General features: G+C 39.9%; 1 protein-coding gene across 1 annotated transcript in view; it reads left to right on the forward strand.

The window, feature by feature from the left end:
- MRRF (mitochondrial ribosome recycling factor) overlaps positions 1-25,129 on the forward strand; it is a 54,298-nt gene that overhangs the window by 399 nt on the left and 28,770 nt on the right. The window contains exons 2-4 of the mRNA XM_036750548.1: positions 6,486-6,696; positions 7,931-8,086; positions 15,537-15,655. Of these exons, the coding sequence (XP_036606443.1) occupies positions 6,513-6,696; positions 7,931-8,086; positions 15,537-15,655 (459 nt within the window). The 5' untranslated portion in view covers positions 6,486-6,512. The remainder of the gene's footprint in view (positions 1-6,485; positions 6,697-7,930; positions 8,087-15,536; positions 15,656-25,129) is intronic.

Below are 25,129 nucleotides of genomic sequence, written 5' to 3' on the forward strand. Positions count from 1 at the left end.
CTTTTGGGCAGGAGGCATCGCGGCGGAGCCAGAGAGGCAGGGACGCGCGTGCAGTAGCCCAAGCCCGGAAAGGAGTAGGCTTCAGGGTCCAAAGCATTATCGTGCCCTATCTCCTGGACCTCCCCCTTCCCCCAACCCCAAGAGTTCGCTTTGACCTTTGCGTGAGGGGCGGAGCTTGTCGCCCTAAAGTGAGGCTCGGGGTGTGGGCGGGGCTTCGCCTGAATTTAGAAGACTCCGGGGCTGGGGGCGGAGCCTGTTATTTTAGATCGGGGCTGGGGCAGGACCTACGCTCTTTACCTAGGGTTTAGGGGGAAGGGGGCGGTGTTTGTTACTCCGGACCTAGGCTGAGGGCTGAGAGTGGAGTCTATGCCTAATCTGTGACCTAGAGAAGCGGTTCGCAAAATATTTTAGTCCCTTTACACTCTTAAAAATTATTGAGGACCATGAAGAGCTTTTGTTTATGTGGGTTATGTCTGTCGATATTTATTCTGTTAGAAATTAAAAGAATTTTAAAATATTTAATTCATTTCAAAATAGCAATATAAACCCATTATGTATGAGCATAAGTAATATTAATATGTAAAATAACTATATTTTCCAAAGCAAAAAAATCTAGTGAGAGGAATGGTATTACTTCACATATTTTTTGCAAATCTAATATCTGGCTTAATAGAAGACAGCTGGATTCTCATATCTGCTTCTGCCTTCAATCTGCCAGGATATGTTATGGTTGTGGTATATGAAGAAAATCTTACCTCAAACAGATGCGTAGTGGAAAAAGGAAGAATATTTTAATAGGAAAATAACATCTTAGTATTATTACGGAAATAGTTTTGACCTGGGGGACACCTTCCTCTCCGGGGAGACCACACTTTGAGAACTTCTGACCTAGAGCATTGAAACCCAAGAAAGTCATAATTTTCTACAGCTTCTAGTAAGGATCATAGAATCATATGATTTAGTGCTGGAAACAAGACTCTCTCAATCAGTTAACATTAAGTGCCTACTGTGTGCTGAGCTCTGGGGATACAAAATAAGAGGCAAAAGATAGTCCCTGCCCTCAGGGAGCTCACAATCTAATGGAGGAGACGACAAACAAATATATATGATTAAGCTATGTGTAAGATAATAGGAAATGATTAGCAGAGGGAAGGCATTAGAATTAAGAAGGATTGGAAAGGGGTTTCTATAAAAGAAGAGGTTTTAGTTGAGACATAAAGAAAGCCAAGGAAGAGAGTAGATGGAGATGAGGAAGGAGAGCATTCAGGCATAGGGGACAGCCCAACAAAATGCCCACTTGTGAAAGATGGAATGTCTTGTTCAAGAAACAGTCAGGAGGCCAGTGTTACCAGATTGAAGAGTACATGTTGGGAAGGAAAGTATAAAAAGGCTGGAAAAGTAAGTAGGAGACTAGGTTATGAAGGGCTTTGAACAGCAAGTAGAAGATTTTGTATTTTTGATACTGAAGGTGATAGGGAACTACTGGAGTTTATTGACTAGGGGTGGTTACATTGTTGGGCCTGTGCTTTAGGAAATGGCTGAATGGAGGTTGGATTGGAGTGGGTAGAGAGAACTGGGCAGGCAGACCCACCAGCTGGCTATTGCAGTAATACAGGCATGAGGTGACAAGGGCTTCACCAGAGTGTGGGAATCATCAGAGGAGAGAAAGGGATGAGAGATACTGGAAAGGTGAAATCTGTGAGCCTTGGCAACAGATTGGATATAGGCAGTGAGAGAGAGTGAGAAACTCAGGCTGATTCCTAGGTTTCAAGGCTGAGGGACTAGGACCGTGACGATGCCCTTTACAATAATAGAGAAAGTAGAAGGGAGGGAGGGTTTAGGTGGAAAGGTGCATTCTGTTTTAGACATGTTGAGTTTAAGATATCTTCTGAATATACTGTTTGAGATGTCTGAAAGGCAGTTGGAGATGCAAGTTTGGAGGTCAACAGAGAGGTTGGGGCGGGCTAGGTAGATTTGAGAATCATCGGATAGAGGTAATAATTAAATCCATGGGAGCTGATAAAATCACCAAGTGAAGTAGTATAGAGGAAGAAGAGAAGAGGGCTCAGGATCTATGGTTAGAGGGCATGATCTGGAGGAGGATCCAGCAAAGGAGACCGAAAAAGAGAAGTAAGATAGGTAAAAGGAGAAGCAGGAGAGAGTGGTGTCTGGAAAATCTAGAGAAAAGAGAGTATCAAGGAGAGGAGAGTGATCAACAGCACCAAAACTACAGAGAGATTGAAGAGAATGAAGACTGAGAAAAGGCCATTGAGTTTTGGCCACTTCTTCATGTGAGACTGAGGTAAAGAAGGAGGTAGTGACAGAAGGTCACTCTATGAGTGATCGGAGATGATGAAGAGGGGAGAAGAGGGAGCTCGCAGTGAATGGCTTCAATTTTTTTCTGTAAAACATGAGTCAAGGTTCTCAGCTGAGAGAGTGTGAGGAGGGGGGAGCCATACAAGGTTTGAGGAGGGATGAAAAGGTTTGGAAGAGTCTCTGAGAGTGGGGTAGTGAGTTGATAAGGCAGGTATGGAAGGATTACCTAGCAGCAGTGAGGGCCCAGTTGAGGCTGTGTAACAAATTTGTAGTGGACCCACTCAGATTGGCTGTGCGATTCTTTCCATCTCTAGAGATCATCTAGTTCAGTCCCATCATTTATGTTATTAGAGAGGCAATGTAATGCCAGGTGTGCTGGTCTGGGGCAGTCAGGGGAGATGCTTATTTGGTGTGCGAATAAGTTACTAGGGCAATTATTTGGACCTTTCTTCACCTCAGCTTTCTCACCTGTAAAATGGAGATGATGACACCTGCCCCTACCTTTGCCTCTACATTTATATATGTAAAGTCCTTTGTAAAGCTTAAAGTGATATATTAAGCTGTTGTTGTGGACCTTGTCCAAATCCATATACTCTGACTCCAAATTCTTTGCTTTAGATGGCAGGGACCTTGGAGATAAAGAAATCTAATGCCCTCATTTTATACGTGGGGAGATTAAAGCCAATGGAGTTGATCCTTTTTTGTACTCCAGCATATCTTGCAGGCTTCTTATATGTTACTCATATGTTCACTCACTGTGCTTCAGCTAAACAGACCTTCTTGCCTGTTTCTCGAAACTGCCCAGGCCAGACATGTCATTTCTGTGTTTCGTTTCACAGTGACAGCAATGCACTTCTTAGAATCCCTAGTTTCCTTCAATACTCAGCTCAAACATCATTTCCTATGTGAGACATTTACTGGTTCCCCTAGCTCCTGGTGCCTCCCTCCCCTGCTGAATTACCTTATGTGTTTTCGCATATTTTAAAATATGTTTATATATGTAGGTGTTATCTTCTCCAGTAGAACGTCACTACCTTGAGGGCAGGGACTGTTTCATTTTTGTCTTTGTAACCTCAGTGCCTAACACAGTCGCTAGTGCTGGGTAGGCACTTACTATTTTTTCATTAATCACAAACTTTTCCCCTCCAGCTGACCCTGCCTTACTTCCTTTACTGATTGATGAGAAACTTGGGAAAACTACCATTCTCAAAGTCTTTCTGAAGAGAACTTGTCTCTTAGTTGCAAAACTAAAATTGGATAATCCTTATGATACTCAGAAGACAACTTGATTGTCTGGGTCCTTTTGGATTGCTTAGCCACCTCATCACGTGTCATTTTCTATTTCCTTAACTTACTGAACACTTCATTGGACAACGAAGGAAAGGAAGAAGGTAAAACTTGAATCAGGCAGTGATGTAGGTCCACATCTGCCCCGTTGGTAGAGAAGGAAGAGTGGTTTAGGGATTAGGATTTTAGAGATGAGGTTTTTGGAAAGTTGGTCTTGACTTTTAAAAATGTATAAAGAAAAGACTATATGTAGCAAAATTGTAACTAGTTGCACTTTTTTGGAAGTGACACCTGGAAAGCAGAGTAGTATTATAGAAAGATCATTGGCCTTTGGCTTGGGAGGCCTGCGGTCTTGCCCAGTAGCTCTGAGGCGTTGGGTAAGCCTCTTCACTTCTGTGGACTTTCATTTCATCTAAAACATGAAGGGGCTGAGCTGTAAATCTGTGAGCCTAAGATTCTTTTTCTGAGGTCGATTCTAGCATTTGTGTTCTGAGATCCCTTTCAGATCTGACATTTAATTTTTCTGACATTTTATGTCTAAAGGCATTTCTGGCTCTAAAGTCCTAACGTCTTATGTTCTGAGATCCTTAGCCCTATTTTTTCCCCAAGATCCCTTCCAGATTTAACACTATTTTGTAAGGTTATCTCCATCTCTTATATGATTAAATTTCATAGGCTTTGGAGTTGGAAGGGACCTTAGAAATAATTTGAGAGGAAAACACTGAGACCCAGTGAAATGACTTCCTTGTTTAGTGTTACACAGACAAGAAGTAAGTAGCATAGCTGAGGTTTGAATCACTGTTTGGATTCCTCAGCCAGTGCTTGTTCTATTTTCTAAAATGTTGTTACAAGGTCTCTTTTAATTCTGATATACTATTTTTAAAAATCTCCTGCAGTTCCTTTTCTTTGCGTGTGTAATTAAACATTGTTTTTAGTCTACTATATATATATAATAATGTATCATTGTATACTTGACAAGCTAGTAACATTATTGAACTTCTCCTTTCAAATTTCCTGACTTACGTGCAATTAAAATCTTAGCCTTAAATGTTTCAGTAATGCAGGTTATTTATAGAGGCTGTTTTCCGGTTCTCTTGTACTAGTTCTACTTTTGGGTTCTGCATTTTCTTCCAAAGGTTGTTTATTTCTAACCCAATTCTAGTTTTTATTGCTATACTGCTTTCTATTATGACTTGTAAATAGGGGGACCAGGGAAGCTTGTCTCAAATTGAGCAGGCAGATTTAGGCACGTGGTAGATTAAAAAATTCAAACAATTCTTCTTTCCGCTAACACCTCCCCCTTCCCCCCTCAAAAAACCAAACCCTGCACATAATTAGAAGCCCATATTTGGACATGGGTATGGGTTAAAAAGTGACCATATTTGGCAGAAGCCCAGATATAGAAACCTTACCCGAAGCCAACCTTTTACGTAGAGCTCTGCTAAAATAGAGCAGGATACTGCTAGTACCTGGTGATATAAATTCCCGACAGAATTTGTTCCTATTGGCTCCTTGCATAGCTGGGCAATGTCCTGCATCCTTTGCTGAAGGAAATGCTAATTACTTTTACAAAATTGGTGTGTTCATAGTAACAGGAGGAGGAATTATTCATGTTTAACCCATTAGTTTGCATCTCTGGAAAGGCCATGCAATTACATTTTTTTTTAAATTAATGGTGACTATTAAAAGCAGCATGGCAAAGAGGATAGAATGCTGGGTTTAGAATCAGGAATACTTGGGGTCATATCACAACTCTTAACACTTGCTCTGTGAATTTATGCAATTTATGTGTCTCAGGCATTGAGCTCTTAAGGACTTAGCTACTAAGTCATAGATGGATTGCTATCCAAGAGTCTTCCAGTCTGAAGTCATAGATCTATGTGACTTGTACTTGATTTACACTGAAATATGAGTCTTTGAAAGAAAAAGCCCAGGGCATTATAGAAAGTTCCAGATAGAAAGGACTTTAGAATATGACATGTTGGAACAGAGAATGTTAGAATTGGAAGTTGCCTTAGAGATCATCATACAGGTAAGGAGCCCAAGACCCTGAGAAGGGGAATGGCTCTTAGGGGGACATAGTGAGTGGCATGGCCAGGACTCAAACCCAGATTTCCCAATTGTCATCCCTTTATACTGTATCACATTCCTTCTTTAGAGGGGCTCATTTATTTTGAGAGGGAGTCTATAAGATGAAAACTGGAACTAACTGGTAAAGATGGCAGACTCAGGGTGTTGGCTAATTTATTCATCTAAAACAGTGCCTTGCACATAGCAGGTGCTCAAGAAATATTTGTCGAATGAACAAAATACTCACTAAGTTATATTATCTCCCTGCATTCCCCAGCTGTGTGAGAGAGCCCCCTTTTCTCTCTGAAGCTATGAATACAACATTGCTATTCAACAATTATGTAGTTCTATCACAGAGGTAGCTGCAGGCTGGGAAATCTTTGAGGGTTTAAAACTATAGAAATATAATGAGTAACTTGTGTTTACACAGAGGAGAATGGCATCTTCCAGAGCTCTAGCACCAATAACATTAAAAGCCTCAGATCTGATCCATGCTTTAGACTTGTAGCAAAGAAAAGTACATTCTAATTTGTAATCAGTGCATATGGAGCAGAAGACAATTTTAATTAAAAGCTGTCATGTAATTTTTCCCATCGTTTTGTGCCTGTTGAGGGTTTTAAAAAAATCAGCTTAAAACCTACCTCCTATAATCTGTACTCCCTGTTTACAGTACAGCATAGTTACAATTTTGTATATTTTTTCCACATAAGTATTTCATTATAGTCAACAAGGTTCAGGTTGCTGGAATGGCCTCTTGCCTCAGTGTTCACTGCTTATTTCATGTCTTTGAAAGGATTTTCTTTCTTTCGTAGATGGTTTCTCAAAGATCGTTTTAAACCATGGCTTTGGGACTAAGATGCTTTCGTTGGGTGCAGCCTGGGTTTTGCAACTCTCTTTCAGTCTTGACAAGGCCTATTTCAGAAGTTAGGCTGAGGAGTATGAGTATAACCTGGAATGACTGCCAGCAATGTGGGGCCTATCCAGCTGTGCCCATCCGACATTTTGCTACCAAGAAAGCCAAAGGTATGGAAACCATACCTTAATCTCTCTTTTCTTCTTTTTTTTTTTGTTGTTGTTTACAGATACAGTCATAGAACTAACACAGAAGAACAGAACTGGAAAGGACCATAGCTTATGATAATAATTATAGTTCATTATTTACAGAGTTAGAACAGAATCTGTTAGAACTGAGAGAGACTTTAGCACATAGAATACTGGGGCAATAGAACACAGTATATTAAAATGGAAAGCAGTCCTTGAACACACAGTGCTAGAGTTGGAAGGGACCATAAGCCACAACATACAAAATAGCTTTTATGTGAAGTCTCATATCTTCATAATAACAATAACAGCTAACATTTATATAGCACTTACTATATGCCTTTACATTTATGATCTTATGTTATCCTCACAATAACCCTTCAAGGTAGGTACTGTTGTTATGCCCTGTTTTTACAGATGAGGAAACTGAGGCAAACAGGGCTAAGTGACTTGCCCATGGTTACACAACTAGTAAGTACTTATCTGAGGCCAGATTTGAAGTCAGGTCTTCCTAACTCCAGGCCTATAGCTGAACAAAAATCACCTCTAGAACAGGCCTGACAAGAAATGAAATTTCTGTTGTACTTTGCTATTTACTAAGTGTTTTCTTTACCAAAAATCCCTGGGAGGTGGGGAAGACAGTTATTTTTTTTTTCTCTGGACCTGTGGTTTCATTGGTATAAGGAGCTCTGTTGTATAAACTAACCATCAGTAAATGTTTGACACCTTAAAGTTCTAGAGAATTCCCTGGGGCACTGAAAGGTTGAGTGACTTGTCCAGGGTCACAGCCAGGAAGTGTGATCTGTCGGACTTGAATGCAGATTTTCCAGCCTCTGAGCTTGGCTCTTTCTCCGCCATACCACAGTGCTTCTTTGGCAGGTTATTACTATCCTCATTTAGCAGAATAAGAAACTGAGATTTGGTGAGGGGAAATGATTTGCTTAATATATAGATATTAAGGGGCAGAGTTGAAACCCAGACTGGGTCTGAGGTCTCTCAAGGTGTCTTGATTCTGAGCCCAGTCAACCAATTAACAAGCATTTGTTAAGGGATTACTATATATGTCAGGAGCTGTGCTAAGCACCAGGGGTACAAAGAAAAAGCAAAATGGGTCCCTGCCCTCAAGGAACTTACATTCTAAAGGATTTTAAGTCCAGTGGTTGCTGATGTTAGTGCTGTTGCTGCTGCCTGTGTTCATTGTGTGTTTGATTCCTAGCCAAAGCTAAAGGACATCCCCAGCCCCGAGTCAACATTAATGCATCCTTGGTGGAGGACACAATCCGTCTAGAAGAGGTAGATGTGGAAATGAAGTCTGTGGTAGAAGCCCTTAAGGATAATTTCAACAAAAATCTCAATATAAGAACCTCTCCAGGTTAGTAACATATATATTGCTATCCAATGTGTTATTGCTGTAAATTGAATTCACAGGCATAAGGACTTAACCTGTGGTTTCATTGATAGAGGGAACTCTGGGGGGAGGAAACTTTCTTTACCTCTGCAATTTCTAGTCTTAGGGAGCTGCCCAGATCACTGAAAAGTTGAGTTACTTGACTAGGGTCCCATTGCCAGTGTGTTTCAGATATAAGACTTGAACTCAGGTTTTCTTGTCTCTGATGCCAGCTTTCTGTCCATTGTGCCACACAATAAGTAATTAGAACCAAGAGCTTTGATCTGCATCCTCAGATTTCTTCTGGCGTATTATTTTTCATCACTCACTGGGAACTGAATGACTGTAACCTTGAAATTTCCAACTAAAGAGTTTCTACATCCTGGGTTTGACCAGGGAGAATCCGTTTGGGTTAATAACTTCCTGAAAATGGCTTTTTGTAAGTGGGAAATGTCAGAAATGTCTATGAGAACTGTTTGCAGATGTGACAAAGAGGCAAGTTGTCAGCTTGCACGTCAGCAAGGCAGGAAAAATCCAATTTCCACTAAATGAGCCTTTTGGAAATTGTCATCAACCTAGTGTCAGGCTCATTGGCATCTCTGGAGGTGAGGGAGTTTGGGCAGGGATCCCTCCGTCCATTCCCCTTCAGGATAGGCTGTTTTATATAAGATAATTGAAAATATTTTATTAAGTTGCTCTTGAGCAAACAAAGAGAAAAACATATGGTTCCATTTGTAAACATCATTATATACACACTGAGCTGTAAGATACAACCAGCATTAAGGAAGAAGACCATTCTACTCCTTTGTCAGCTGGGATATAGCTGTCTTTGCTGACAGGAGAGTATGCCATTCAATCTCTTTAACTGTTTATTTTAACCCTCCTTATTGTTTTTGGTATGAAATGAATAAAAGGTGGCCCCTTTCCCTGGTGTGTTTTATCCGCTAACATTCTGTAGTTAAAACCAGAGAGCAAGTAGAGGGGGAGCTCTGGGAGAAATATGATACCTAAAATTGGCCGGTAAATTTTGCTCCACCTGACCAGAGAAGATCTGCTGGACTGGCAGAGAGGGGCCATTGAGTGTCGTTTGTTAAATGTTAACCTCAGGGAATGTGAAGGGCAGAAAAGAGGAGGAGCAAGATCCTTGCTGGGGACCAATGAGAGGAAAGACTTTAATATGCTATGGAGCATAAGGGGTGATAACTATCATCAATGTAAACTAAACATTTCACCTGTTTTTAGAGTACTTTAAAGTTTATAAAGTACTTTCCTTTCACCAGACCTTTGAGGTAAGGAGACAAGGATTATTATCCCTGTTTGCAAGTGGGAAAATTAAGGTCCATGGAAATGAAGTGACTTGTCACTGGTATCACAGCTAGTTTGTGTTGGAGCTGGGGCTCGAATCCAGGTCTTCTGACTCTATTGCTTACTCTCCTCACCACACCATGATGAGACTTCCACTAAGATCACAGAAGTACTTTCTTTGGCAAAGAATGTCATGACAAATAAGCAGAGTGGAATTAAGATGCACTAGAAAGCATTTCTCCCTTCATCTTCTTAGTTTCTGAGTGATTTTTGTGAAGGAATAATAAGAAGAAGAACTCACACTGGCACCAGCTTGATATTTTACAGTTCTTTCCTCAAAATACTCCTGTAAAGTAGGATCATTGGTTTTAGAGCCTAAAGGAGTCTTAAAGATCATTCCCAACTCTCACTTTAGATGAGAAAATGAGTCCAAGAGAGGTGAATTGATTTGCTTAAGATGACATAAAGCATTTGAATCCAAGCTCTGACTTACGAAGGGAACAATTCTGATATGCACCCAACTTGGTCCCTTCAAACAACCAATATGGATGCACAGAGAACCTGCTAATCAACTTAGATTTTAAGAAGATATCTAAAGGATAGAAATAAGAACAGGTAATTAACACAAATTAATACAAAGAATTAATACAAAGTAGGAAATGAATGAATGAATGAAAAATTAGCAAGTGCTTACTATGTGCTGAGTACTGGAGATACAAAAATAAAAGCAAAGATTGTCCCTACCCTCAGGTCAAGCAAACCAGCATTTATTAAAGCACTTACCATGTGCCAGTCACTGTCCTGAGTCCAGAGATAAAAAGAAAGGCAAAACTAGTCCCTGCCCTCAAGGAGCTTACAGTCTAATTGAGGAGCTAACATGTAGATAACTTTGTACAAACAACATATTTAACAGTAAAAATAAGAGAGAATCTCAGAGGGAAGGTGCTAACATTAAGGAGGACCAGGAATGGCTCCTTGCAGAAGTTGGAATTTTAGTTGAGACTTGAAGGAAGCCAGAGGCTGAGATGAGGAGGGAGAGAATTCCAGGCATAGGGGAAAGCCAGTGAAAAAACCCAGAGTTGGGAGATGGAGTGCCTTGTGTGAGGAACAGTGAGGAGGCTAGTGTCAGATCATAGAATATATGGAGGGGGGAGTAAGGTGTTAGAAGAATGGGAAGGTAAGAAGGGTCCAGATTATGAAGGACTTTAAAAGCCAAACAAAGGATTTTATATTTCGTCCTGGAAGCAATAGGGAGCCACTAGAGTTTGTTAAATAAAGGAGTAACATGGTCATATCTGTGCTTCAGAAAGGTTTGCTTTAGTGGAGGATGAATAGGCAGAGAGGCCAACTTAAAGGTTTTTGCAGTGGTGGCAGCATGAGGTGATGAGGACCAGCCTCAGAGTGGTGGCAAGGTCAGAGGGAAGAAGAAGGCATGTATGAGAGATGTTGGAAGCTACCTTCCAATTCTGTCAGTTCTGCAATTGATAGCACTTGGCAACATATTAGGTAAAAGACTGAGAGGAGCTAAAGATGACTCCCAGGTTTTGAGCCTTGGTCACTGGCAGAATGGTGGAAGTTAGGAAAAAGGGAGGATTTGGGGGGAAAGATACAGGGTTCATTTTTGGATATGTTGAATTTCAGATGTCTACAGGACATCCAGTTCTAGATGTCCAATGAGCAGGTAGGGATGGGAAAACTGGAGGTCAAGAGAGAGGAGGTAAGGTCTGGAGAAAGGTTATGGCTGGACAAATAGATCTGTGTGGAGGTGATAATTGAATCCATGGGAGTTGATGACCAAGCAAAATCATATAGAGGGAGAATAGCATCCAGGACAAAGCTTTCATGGACTCTTGCACTTAGTAGAAAGGAGAACTAGAAGACAGAAGTGTCACAAAAACCTAGAGGGAAGAGAGTATCAAGGAGGAGAGAGTGATGGACAGTGTTAAAGAGAAGTCAAGGAGAATGAGTGTTTAGGAAAGGCCATTGGATATTACAGTTTGGGGGAGAAAACCCATCTAGTAGAGTGGTGGTCACGGAGGGATATCTTGATTTGAAAGTGACAGAAATGGGGAGTTGTTAGGGTAATTAGGGTGGGACTTTTTTTTTTTTTTTTGCTGTTCTTCTCTTTTGGAATGCTAAGGCCATCCAGTGCCTTTAATGAGCCTTGTCTTTGAATGGGGCAGGTAAAATGGGGCCTTTTGTCTTTTGTTTTGGAGTGCTTCTCAGCACTGAAGTAATCAAGTACCTTTGATGAGTCTTACCTTTCAAATGTAATGGCAAAGTGGACTTTTTGTTGTCTTTGTTTTGGAGTGCTTCTCAGCACTAAGGAATCTTTGATTGAATCGGAAGTCTTTGATGACCTGCTTATGGAAGGCCTAATTCACGTGAGTTTGAGACACATGGTTGAGACTCCCTTTGACTGTGAAGAAGTGTGTATATGTACTCAGAGGTTAGCATTTCACCTTTGGGCGCGCGCTCATTGGAAGAATGTTGGTGATTTGGCCAAATGAGACTCTGGGTAGCTGTTGGAGCAACCCCACCCCCGCCCCAGCTTTGAAAAACCCAGATGTTGTTGCTTCTCTCTGTGGTAACTATGTATGTATTGCTATGGATAGACTGGTTTGTGTTATTGGCTCTGTTTATATAATGCATGCTTGTAATTTCTGTTTGTCTACTCTCTGAAGTTCAGGGTGCTGACTTTTCCCCCTGAACTAAGTAAATGATATATGTATGTTTAATTAAAGTGAGATTGTTAACCCCTTGAAGTTGCTTTCCTTAGAAAAGCAGATCAAAGAACCCGTGCTAGTAGCCCTCCTGTGTGCTGGTGTTGTTAGTCTTTCACCCCCACAACAGCTTCTAGCAACATTGCTGTTACAGAAGTGGAGCCACGGAGGCGCAGTGACAGAATTGATTTGATTATATTCTGGAATTGGACAAGATGGGAGTAAAGGGTAGGCATTCAGTAGCATGGCAGCTAATTGGGAGATTAGCCAGGAAGTGACCTTTTGGTACTATGACAACAGTTTTAGAGATACCAAAACTTAAAATGAGCTGATGCTGGCAAGAAAAGACAGGGACATGACTAAGTTATTCTTGCTGTTTTAAAAGTGATATTGGAGAAAAGAGAAGAACCATTGCTTGGAGTGGTTGAGACAGGCATAACTGATTGCATAAAGAAAGTATAGCTGCCTAAATTCTTATTTTGCTTGTTTTCTCTGCCAAGGAAAGGGATCTTTGCACTGGAGAAGACAGGACAGAAATGACTTAGAAGATATAAATAAATAAGTAATAAAGAAATAATTAGAGAGCATGTTATCATCCTTTAATGAATTCAAGACCCCTGACCCAGATAAACTACCTCCTCCATTCCTGAAAGAACTAGCATATGTGATTTCTGAGTCACTGTTAATAATATTTGAATGACTTTGGAGAACGGGAAAGGGGCTGCAAGACTGGAAAAGGTTAGATGTCTTAGTTTTCAAAAAAGGGAAGAGAATGGAGTCTGTAAACCGTAGGACGGTGACCTTGACTTCAATTCCTGGCAGAATTCTAGAACATTATTAGAGATAAGTTTAGCCAACATTTGTGAAAGAAAGATGTGATGCAGCCTTGCAACAAGAACACATCCTAGGCCTTATTACTAATCTGGTGCATAAAAGAACATTGAAGATGTAGCTGACCTTTTTTTTTTAAGCAAAACATTTGATAAAATCTTTCCTGTTGTTCTTGTGGAAAAGATAGGCAGAGGTAGGTTAGAGAATAGTACAGATAGATTGAACTGGAGTTTGGTAAATGACCAGACTCGAAGAACACCCTTTAGTAGTTCAGTGACAACTTGGCAGAAGGTCTCCAGTACAGTGCCACAGAGATCTGTGCTTGTTCCTGTGCTGTTTAACGTTTATATTAATGACTTGGATAAAGGTGCGGATGATGCTAAGCTTGGAGGATAGCTAACTCCATGAATGACGGAGCCAGGATCCAAAAAGATCTCAACAGGCTAGATCTTTGGACTGAACCTGATAAGATGAAATATCATAAGAATAAGTGTAAAGTCTTACATTTGGATTCAAAAAAAGCAGACTTTAGGGGTAGCTAGGTAGTGCAGTGGATAGAGTACAGGCCCTGGAGTCAGGAGGACAGGAGTTCAAATTTGGTCTTGGACACTTACTGTATCGCTTAACCCCAATTGCCTCAAAAAAAGAAAAAAGCAGACTTTACTAGTATTATATGGAGGGAGTTATGGTTAGCAATTTGTCTGAAAAAGAACTAGGGGTTTTAGTAGACTGTAAGCTCAGTATAAGTCACTAGTGATGTGTCATCAAAAAAAGCTAATTCAATCTTGGGCTGCATTAAGAAAAACATAGCTTCTGAGAAGAAGAAGGTGATAGTCATGCTGTATTCTGTTTTGATCAGACCACAACTAGAATATCATGTTTGTTTCTTGGCATCACAATTTAGGAAGGTCAGTAATAAGCTGGAAAGGGTCCAGAGAAGGGCAGCCAGAATGGGAGAAGGGCCTGGAGCTCATGCCACAAAAGGAATGGTTGAAAGAATGTCATAAGAAGGGTCCCAGTGGAGGGAGAACGTGATAGGTTTCTTCTAGGTTTGAAGCATTACGAAAGAGAGATTACACTTATTCTCTGTAACCACAGAAGTCAGAAGTAGGAGCAGTGGGTGGAAGATGAAAAGGCAGATTTAGGCTTGATAATAGTAGGATCTTAATAATTAGAGCTATTCAGAAGTGGAGTGGATTGTCTTGTAAGAGGTTTGTCTCAGGCAGAAAATGGACAGCAAACTATTAGATACTGTAGTTGGTGTTATTTGGGGGGTATGGGCTGTACTAGGTAGCATCTGAAATTCCTTTTTATCTCTGAAATTCTGTGATTCTTTATTTCCCAATTCTGTTCCTTCTGCTACACCATGGATAAGTGCTTAGATAATTACCCCAATTTTACAGCTGAGGAAGCTAAGGAAGAAGAAGTCAGTTGCTCACTATTCATAGGGCTGGTGAGTGGCAGAGCTAATACCTTAACTCAAGCCTCTTGATTCTAAGCATGGCATTCTCTTTTGTTTCACCATGATATTCAATTAGCCTAGTGGAATTGGAGTCCCTCGACGCACAGGGTACATTCAAACTCCTTTTCGTCATCTATTGACCAGATTTTTTTTCTCCTTCATTTCCCTTTCTCTACTAACAAAATCCTTTGTAATGACTGAACTCACTCAGAGCAATGGTCTCCATTATTTTGCTTTTGGTAGCTAAATTAGGTAGTTTCCAACAAACTTACTCTTTACGAAGGCAACAATTTCAGATCAAGGCTTCAGCTCAGCTCTTATGTCTCTGGCAAGGTATTGTATTATAATAACATAAGAGGACCAGAGTAGTCTAAAATTTAGTTGCAAGTGACCTTTTATTTTCTTTTGCTTTCTTTGGTTCTCTTTGAGTCACAAAAGGTGTCAACAGCAATCGATCCCTACTATACCTGTTGTAGTTGTATTTTGCACAGGAAATCAGGGAATTTGGAAAAACATTTTTCTAGCTTTTGATTATAGACATATCTCTACCATCTTTGATGCTTTACAGCTGTGCCAACAAAGTACAGATTTGGGCAGGTCAATCCAAGGTAGAAGGACTTTGGGGATGGGCCCAATGACAGGTGAAGGCTGGTATCCAAGGACCAGTTAATGTTTGGAGAGAAATCACCAGAATGCTGGCCAAAATTGGAGGAGCCATTATCTATGTTAGGGGAGAGAACACTAGTCCTAATGAAATCATCAGTCTGTGAAGTACTAAAGTATAAATAACTGTGATAGTTTTTGCCATTGTCAGGCTTTGCATGGGTATTTTGCAAAAGTGAGCTTGGTGGCGACTCAGTATAGAGGTCAATTTTGAAGTGGCAAAAATTCAGTTTAATTCAGACTTTTCTGTGTTTGTTATTTTCAAAAAACCGTGTTGAGTGCCGGGGGGATACAAAGCTCAAATCAAAATAATCCCTGCCTTTTAGGAGTTTATGTTCTTTTTGGGGGGAGGAGTGAGGGAAGGGGCTACAATATGTATACAAGTAAGGGAATATAAAGCCTATACCAAATAATACAAGGTAATGGTGAAATGCGGAATGTTCTCTCTCAGGGTCCCTGGATCACATAACTGTGACAACTGGTGATGGAAAGTTTGCTCTAAATCAGATCGGCCAAATCTCCCTGAAATCGCCTCAGCTGATTTTAGTAAACATGACCAATTTCCCAGAGGTAAGATTGCATTGCTCAAAAGTTCCATGTGGGCTGAAGGTGGAGTGGGGAGGAAGGCAGAAAGCCTAGATCAAGAGGAGAAGGAAGTATTTCTTTCCCTGTCCCCACCATTTTCTTAGGTTTAAGTAGAAGACAGAATAACATAAACATTCAGAGAAAATGTTAACCTGGGTGGGGATAAAGAAAAATATTCTTGTTGCTGCTCAGTTTCCTTTTGGCTGATTATGGGGCAGTGTAGTGGTGCAGAGTACATTGTTAATTGTTGTTCAGTTGTGGCTAACTCTTTGTGACCACATGGACAGTTTTCTTGGCAAACTACTGGAGTGGTTTACCGTTTTCTTCTCCAGTGGACTAAGGCAAATAGAAGTTAAGTGACTTGCCCAGGCTCACGCAGCCACTAAATGTCTGAGGCCAGATTTGAGTTCATAGAGACTGACTCCAGGCCCAGCACTCTTATCTCTTGAGCCATCTAGCTGCCCCTGCGTCATTAATACTGCCTCCTAACTGGACTGAGTGAACCATTTGAGAATAGAGAGTGGGCTTTTTGAGGCCAGGTAAGGAAACTAGTACTAAATATGGAGTCAAAAAGACTTAGTTCTAAGTCCTAGCTCTGCTACTTACTAGTTGTGTGCCTTGGCTGAGTCCCTTCACTCCTTTAGGTCACAGTTTCCTCATTTATAAAATGAGAGTTCCTTACACCTTCAGATTTCCCTTTTTTAGGTCTAAATTCTATAAAACTCTTTCCTTCTTTAGTCCCTAAAATTCATTATCATCTCCACAGTATGAATTCAGTCTATGTGGAACACTGGACCGATTTATTATATAACATATTGAAAATCATAAATTCATAGAATTGGATGAGACCTTAGAACAGAGGGGCCCCCACCCCCTTCTCCCACCAGATTAAAATGTAATTGGGAAATACTTAACAAAGTCAAGTACAGCATAGAGAAATGTTAATTTGTGGATTTCTAAGTCAGTATGGGGCCCACAAGGATCAAGTTTCTATCCAAGTTTGACACCACTGCCTTAGAGAACGTCTAATCTAAGCCATGCTTTTGACTGAAGGGAGAATTAAAACACAAGGAGTTGAAGTCATTTGTTACATTGAGTTGGTAGCAGGGATAGGAATAGACACAGAGTCTCTTGACTCCAAGGCTTTCTACTGCACCTTCTTGCCTATTGTTATACCTTTCTCAACCTTTACTGTGATGTGGGGAAGGGGAGTTAGTTTAAGAAAACAACCAAAAGTCACTTGGAGCCAAATCAATTGAATAAGGTATATGCTCAAAATTAGCAATTTGCAGAGGGAAATATAAGGAAACAGTTGTCATATAATTGAAAGGACCCTTAATTTGGAGCCAAAAGATGTGGGTTTCAATTCTGGTCATGCTGGTTTGCCATGTGACCTCAGACAAGGCACTTAACCTTTTAGTATAATAATATGTAAAATAAGGAGGTTGGACTAGATTATTTATATTATCCTCTCTTCAGCTCTAAAACCCTTTTCTCTTCTTCCCTTTCCTCCCTTTCCTCCCTTTCCTCCCTTCCCCCCCAAAAAAGTCCCCCAAGTAAAAAACAAACCCCAAGACATTTTGATTATTCATAATGAATCTCATTTTCTTTTGTGACTTATAATTTGGTTCTGAAAGCAGTTGTGATATCACTGGAAGAAATGTCTAGCTTGTTAAGCCAGAGAACATTTGACAGGCTCAATTATAGAAGGAAGTTTCTATACCATTCTCCACCTTTTCCCACCCCACCCCTAAAGCTTTTGCTTGATGGATACCCCTAGAGCCTATAAAACCAGTGCTACTGAAGACAGGGGAGGTGGGAAATAATCCAGCATCTGTGCTGAGGTGAGCCTTTTCATGAGCACCATCTGCCCGTTTGAGACAGGATTATGGAGACTTAGAGCTAGAATATATCTCCCATATCTGCTTCCTCTGGGCCCCTCAGCCATATCTAGCTAGTTTATTTCATACCAGTGATACTGCAGAGCCAATTTAGGGAATGGCCTCCTAATTGCACAGCTTGAAGACCTCATCAGTGGGATTGCTTTACAGTTCCAGCCACTTCTGTTATTAAATATAAAATGGCATTCACAAAGGAGGAACCTGATTGGTCACTGCAGGCTGATAGGAGGCAGGAAGAGGACCCGTAGAAATTAAAGCACTTAATTTTTTTTTTGAAGTCAGACTGTCTTCATCTTTTTCTACTGCTACATCACTCTCATTTTCTGCCCATTACAACTCGATGACTTTAGAAGCACTTGCAGATGACTTGGAACAGAAGTTCATTGCCAAGGGCATCATGAGGAAATATAAGTTACTTGTTCCTTTTGTGATTCCTTTGTGTTATCTGGTGTTATCTGTGGAACAGTATTGCTGTAACTAAACATTTCCTTCCTATAGCTTAGAAACAGTACATAAAGGGATTGAACTTCCCAACTTCAACATGCTGACCTATCCTCTGTCTGTTGACTTGATTTCTTTTCAAATTCTATGATGTTTGTTGATGTAACACAAATTTATATATACATAGCATCATAGAGTCAGAGTTCATAGGCTTTAGAGTCGAAAGAGACCTTCAAGGGCATCTGGCCCAGCCTTCTTATTTTACACAGGAGGAGACTGAGTCCCAGAGCTGCTCAGTGATCTGCCCAACTCACCTCCAATAGAAGGAGTGGAGCTCAGATTCTCACTTAGATCCTTTGATTAGGAACCCCGTGCGCTTTGCAGTACATGATGCTCATTAGAACTGGAAAGATCATCATTTGAGATCATCTAATGCAAATTCTTTATTTTCTACAAGGGAAAATTGAGGCCCAGAGAGGGGAAGTAATTCTCCCTAAGTCACACAGCAGGTTTGTGGCAGGATTGTGACTTGAATCCGAGTCTTGTGATTTCCAACCCTGCATTCTTTCCACTGCACCACGAAAACAAACAAAAAAAACCCCATACCTCTTTTGCATTTGTTTAACATGTGTCTTGGCTGATAAATGATACCGGCTTGTAGCTGCCATCGACAGACTTGCCTGCAGCTAGAGTTAATGATGGGAAAAGAGAGGAATAGAAACCACAGCATGATTTTAGCAAAACAAGGCAAGTAGGAAAAAAGGATGCAATCAGTTCTTGCCCTCTTGCAGCAATGAAATTAACTAGAAATAATGGGAAAAGCATTGGTTTTGGAGTCTGAAGACCTGCATTCAAACCTCTGCTTAGCCGATTACTGACTGCGTGACCTTTGATAAACTGCTTCACCTCACTGAACGTCAGGATACTTCTACTGTTTGCTGCAAGGGGTTGTGAGGAAAGTTCTTTGTAAACCTTTGAATGCTATAGGAATACCGAAAGTATACATATATACCCAATGTGACAGAAAGAATGCTGGATTGAATTAGGCAACCTGGGCTGTAGTCTTCACTCTGCCACTGATACACTGTTATGTTGGCAAGTCAAATTGCTTAGCTCAGCCTCAGTTTCCTTCTCCATCAAGTCAAACATTTGCACTAGATTATTTCTGAAGTCTCCATCCAGTTCTAATATGACTCTAAGAGTTAAATAGACTTCAGACAACTTGAAATGGATCTCATCCATATAAGTTGGTAAAATCCCTGAGAGCTGTCCACCTGTACTGACCTGTGAAGGCCTGTGTGCAGTCTTCCTTCCTTTGGCTCATCACTCATCACCTTGGCTGGGATACTTCTCCAGCAGCAGATGTAGGCTGCCTCTGTGCCACACTTGGAGGCTTTTCAGCTTGGATCGAGCTACCAGTGCTTGCAGTCTATTGTCATGGCCTTCAGTAGTGCCCAGATTTGCCTCTGTCATTGCAGGAAGATTTTAGTGGAGGCTATTTGTAAGAACTCCAGGGGACTAATGACCTCATCAGTTTGTGTCTTCCCTCTGCAGTACAGATTGTTTCTCCTTAACACTCCTATTCCATGTGATTCTAGTTCAAATCTTTCCATGATTACTCCCAAAGGGATCCCACTAATGTGACCCATGAAACATCTATGTAGGTGGGGACTAGAGAGTTCAAATACGGCAATAAAGTGTGAGGGAATTTGGCTAAGAGTCAGAGGACCAACGTACTGTCCCTGCCCTGACATTTATTACCTCTGCAACCTTGGACAAGTCACCTTCCCTGCCTATGTCTTAGTTTCTTCATCTGTCCCATGAGGTGGTATGGATTGAATTCCTTCTAGCAGAGCATGAATGTAATCAAATTCAAAGTGTTATATGTGTAAATGGTAAATTATATTTTATGTGTGAAAAATGAGTTGTTCAAATGCCTTATTGTATAAAACCTTCCTCTTGCTCTTTGAAGGTACTGATTTCTGCCCCAATAGACTTACAAACAGTTTTCAAGGATATTTTGTTAAAGCCATCTACATATTTTGCAATGAATATCTTCCTCACGTGGAAAGTTATTTTTTATTATGTTTTTCCCTGTTTGTAAAATCAAAATTCTTTCATTGTAGTATTGAATAACTGGAACCAGAAATGACAGAATTCACTTTATTTGATGCTACATAGATGAAGTATAAAGTCCTCAGTGTTTTTTAAGCCAGCATGTCAGAATCTTTAAAAACAATTATTGCTGCTTTTTGCTTTTATACTGTTATTTTTTGAAGTACTCTACTCTTTACTTCTCACTATGTTCCTTCCCCTTGTTACACAGAAAAACAGTCAAGCAAAACCAGTTGACCCAGAAACCACTTCTGACAGTGTGTTCAGCTTTCTCCACCCTTAATCCTCTACTTCTCTGTTGAGAGGAGGGGAATCTGTTTCAGCATCTCTTCTCTGGAATCAAGATGGTCATTGAATTGAACCTAAATTGAGCTGACTTTTAATGTTTTCATTTACATTATTATGATGATTACATATATTGTACTCCTGATTCAGTTTTCCTCTCTCTGCATCAGTTCACCCAAAGTCTTCCCATGCTTCTCAGAATTCCTTGTATTTGTCATTTTTACAGTGCAGTAGCATTTTAGTACATTCATATTATACAACTTGTTTAGGGATTCTCCAATCAATAGGTACCCACATTGTCTTCAGATTTTTGCTACTACAGAAACATTTGTTGAAAAGTGCTATTATGAATACTTTCTATGTGAGAATTTTCTGTCTTATCTCTTTGGGATTTGTCCCTAGTATTGGGATTGCTGGGTCAAAGGGGATTTATATTTACAGTTTAGTGCCTTTCCTCACAAAATTCCAAGTTATTTTTTAGGACTTTGTAACAACTCACAGCTCTATCAGAAATATATTAATTCCCCTTTCTTTCTAGAGCACTTCCAACATTGACCGTTTTTATCTTTTATCATCTTTACCAATCTGATGGATGATGTGATGTGAAACCTTAGAGATATTAAAATATGTGTTTTTCTTATTATTAGTGATTTGCAGCTTTTTTCCTTCAAAAATGTTTTTGTTAATTTTTTGAATGTCTTTTCCCCCCCAAATATATTCCTTCTCCCAGAGAACTATCTTCTGTATCAAGGAGCAAAATAGAGAGGAAAAAAAGCAGTTCAGCAAAACTAACCAAGACATAGCATATGCAAAGTTTTCACTTCCATAGTCCTCCACCTCTACAAAGAAAAAAGTGACATGCATTTTCTAATCTCTCTCTCGGTCATCATAATTACTTAGCATTCATACTTGATTTGTTTTCTTTCCATTTTACATGTTATAATCATTGTCTATATTATTTATCTGGTTCTGCTTACTTAATTGTGTCATTTTCATGTAAGTTTTCCCATGCTTTTCCATAGTCTTCATATTTATTATTTTTACAGTGATACAGTATTCCATTACATTCATACATCACAGTTTGTTTAGCCATTCCTTAGTCAATAGGTATCTACTCTATTCCCTGTTTTTGCTGCTATGAAAAGTGCTACTATAAATATTTGGTTGCACTGTGATCTTTGTCTCTTTTACATTTGGGGGAATATGTGCTTAGCAGTGGAATCTCTGGGTCAAAAGATATGGACAGTTTAATCACTTTCCCCAACTATTTTCTAGAGTGATTGGCCCGATCATAGCTCTGTCAACAGTATGTTCATGTATCTTGTTGTTGACTGGAGCATTTTTCATATGGTTGTTGATAGCAATAATTGATACAGCTCTTTAAGGTTTGAAAAGGACCTTACACGCATTATCTCATTTGATTCTCACAACCACCTGAGACGTAAGTGCTACTGATGTTATTTCCATTTTAAAGATGAGAAATTGCCGTGAGAGTAAGTGTCTGGGGGTGGACTTCCAGCCCAGGGCTTTAGGCTTCTCTGAACCCTACTTTTTGCAGTTATTCCTTTGTAAACTGTTTATTCACATCCGTTGACCACTTATTTATTGGGAAATAACACTGGGGAGACTTTAAAAAAGAACAACCAGAGACATGAACACAATGAAATAAAGAAAAGAAACTTTGAAAGATTTCAGAGTTTTAATTAACACAATGATCAGTCATGACTTTAGAAGACTAAGGGTGCAGCAGGCCTGAGGTGATAAACTAGAGCTGCATCAAACATGACCCATGTGTTGGTGGGTTTTGTTTGACAATATTTATTTGTTATATTATGAGGCTCCTCTTGGGAAGAGGATGTGTTAGTGAGTGGTGAGAGAAGTGCAAAAAAAGAAGATAGGAAAGAACACCAGTAAGAAATTAAAAATACACAGAAGGAAGCAAAAAAAAAATTTTTGGAAGGAATTTTTTTCCTATAAACAGAAGGGGCAATTTTGTTAGGGCCTTGTTAAATAAAACAGACTAATACAAGTTCAAATACAATCTTTTTATTCTTTGTATATTAAAATGTTTGTTGATAATTGTTAAGTTCATAATAAAAAAGAAAAAAGGGAACCAGAAGAAGGCTATTAGTTTGTTGGGTACATCATTCATGGAGGCTTTAGAGGACAGAGGCAAGAATTGTACAGTATATAGAGATACGTATGTCCAAATGGATGTTGTCCCTTTAAAAGTAGCTCCCTCAGGATTGTCTGTCTGCCTGTTCCAAGATGTAGTCTCTGGCCTTGACTTTAGGACCAAATTATGAGTCATGCCAAGAAATGAATCTTACAATTTTATAGACATATCCCAATTTTGACCCTAAGCAGAATAACTTGTAGGACACTTTAATACTTGTGGAGCATTTTCTTCATAATAATGAGCCTGTGAGGTATTTTGTTGTTGTTCACTTGTTTCAGTTCTGCCTTATTCTTTGTGACCCCATTTGGGGGTTTTCTTGGCGAAGATACTAGAATAGTTTGCCATTTCCTTCTCCAGCTAATTGGTAGATGAACTGAGGCACAGGGTTAAGTGACTTGCCCAGGGTCTGGTAAGTGTCTGAGGCAGGATTTGAATTCGTGAAGATGAGTCTTCCTCATTCAAAGTCCAGTGATCTGTCCACTGCACCACCTAGCTGTGAGGTATGATCACAGCTATTATCATTCTTACTGAGGAAACTGAGGTTCATGGAGGCTAAACTTGTCTATGATCACACGCTAATAAGTGGGAACCATTCTTAGAGCCTGACATCAGAGCTTGATCATTCATTTACCCACCTTATATGTACCAGATTTGCTCAAATGACTTTTGGCTGTTTTCATGTCAGATTCACCCCCTCACCACTGCAATTCCTTTTAATCCAACACATTTATTACTAGAAAGGTTGAGGAGATATAAAGATTAGAAGGAGATGAAGGCAGTTTGGTATAGTAGAGAGTGAATTGGCCCAGGGACCAAGAAACTGGAGACTTATCCCTCCTCTGCCACTAACTCATTTTGTGACCCTGCACAATACATTCTATGAGTCTTTATTTTTTCTTTAGTAAAATCAGGGGACTAGGTCCCCTTATGAGTTAGAAGGTAAAGATCTGCCACCATTGAGGATTTTCAACAAAACATACCCAAGACCCTGAGCTGAAATCTCAAAGAGACATTCTAAGATTGGCTTGAGCAGTGGCAGCATGTTTGGAATAAGTGTATAAGTTTAGAGAAAGGCAGTGTTACATAGTGGAAAGTGTATTGGCCTAGGATTCTGAAGAGACCTCTATTTAGATCCTGGCTCTGGCTCCCACTTAATTTTTTGCAAGGAGATTTTTTTTATAAATTTTAAGCATTGTATAAATGTCAATTATTATTATTATCATCATGTCCTAAGAGAACTACCTAGCTGGATAGAGCAGTCGGTTTCTTTGTATTAAAAGGAAAAAAACCTCAAACGAGTTAGTGAATCCCTGTTAACTTTATAGTCACACCTTTTATAGAACCTGCACCTTGAATAGTGCTCTGCACAAATAGACCTTTAATGTTTCATGAATAAATGTTGACTATAGAAGCAAAGTTGTTTTTGGAATGGAGGGGATTTCATTTATTCTGTCCCCTTCCCAGTGAAAGGCACTCAACATAAGCTTAGGAATATCTAGGGGAAGAAGAGCTAGACCTGGAATTAAGGTATTGAGTTCTACAGTAGGATTTTGAATGGGCTTAGCTGTCAGATTTAACTCCCAGAAAATGTCTTCAGTGAAGGCTGCTTTCATTAATTTTTCAGGCAGGTAATGAAAGGTTCTCAGTTTTGAGCTGCTCCTTAGTATGGCAGACCAGGTATAGTTGCAGCATTGCTTAGGCATGAAGAAAAGTCATTAAAGAAGCTGTTCAGTCTCCATCCAGCACCTGGAGTAGCATGTGAACATCTTAGAGAGGCAGATTTGGGCTTCTATAATGGAAAATTTCCCATGGATAAGAGCTGTTCTGAACCAAAATGGCCTGGGGGGGGTGGGTAGTGGGTTCCCCATATTTATGGAGCCTAGATAACCGCTTGTTAGGGATGCTATAGAGTAGATTCTTGCTTGTATATGGATGAGTTGGATTATCAGGGATTCTTAACCTGGGGTCTGTGAACTTATTTTTAAACTATTGTGATAACTATCTTTTAGGATAATCGATTTTCTTTGTAATCTTATCTATTTTATTTGATGCCTCTAAAAACACTATTCTGAGCATGGGTCTTTAGACTTCATCAGACTGCTAAAGGGGTCCATGACACAAAATAGGTTAAGAATCCCAGAATTAGATGATCTCTGAGATGCCTTTCAATTCCCAAATTGCTGTAATTCTCTGATACTTAGTAGGATATAACTGTGTTTAAATCAGCCTCCAGGAGCCCTTTGAGACAGGTCATCAGCCCCTGGGCTCAAACACAGAGTTCCTTGAATCCTTAAATACAGACATTCTCACTGTGTCCATGAACACCCAAGCAGGCATTTCATCACTCAAGAGAAAGAATGAGTATGTTTGGCGTGAACACAGTCTAGCACCTAAGGAGTTAAATTGATTTAATCTTTCACAATCGGCACTGGGAGATTTCTAGTCAACTGGAATTTTTAACAGACAAAATCTTTCATCTGTCTTTACACCAATCTTTGCACAATCCAGCCCCCTCCCTGGAGGATTTATTGTGGTTTT

This window comes from Trichosurus vulpecula, chromosome 3 (assembly GCF_011100635.1).
Source record: "Trichosurus vulpecula isolate mTriVul1 chromosome 3, mTriVul1.pri, whole genome shotgun sequence".
Classification (NCBI taxonomy): domain Eukaryota; kingdom Metazoa; phylum Chordata; class Mammalia; order Diprotodontia; family Phalangeridae; genus Trichosurus; species Trichosurus vulpecula.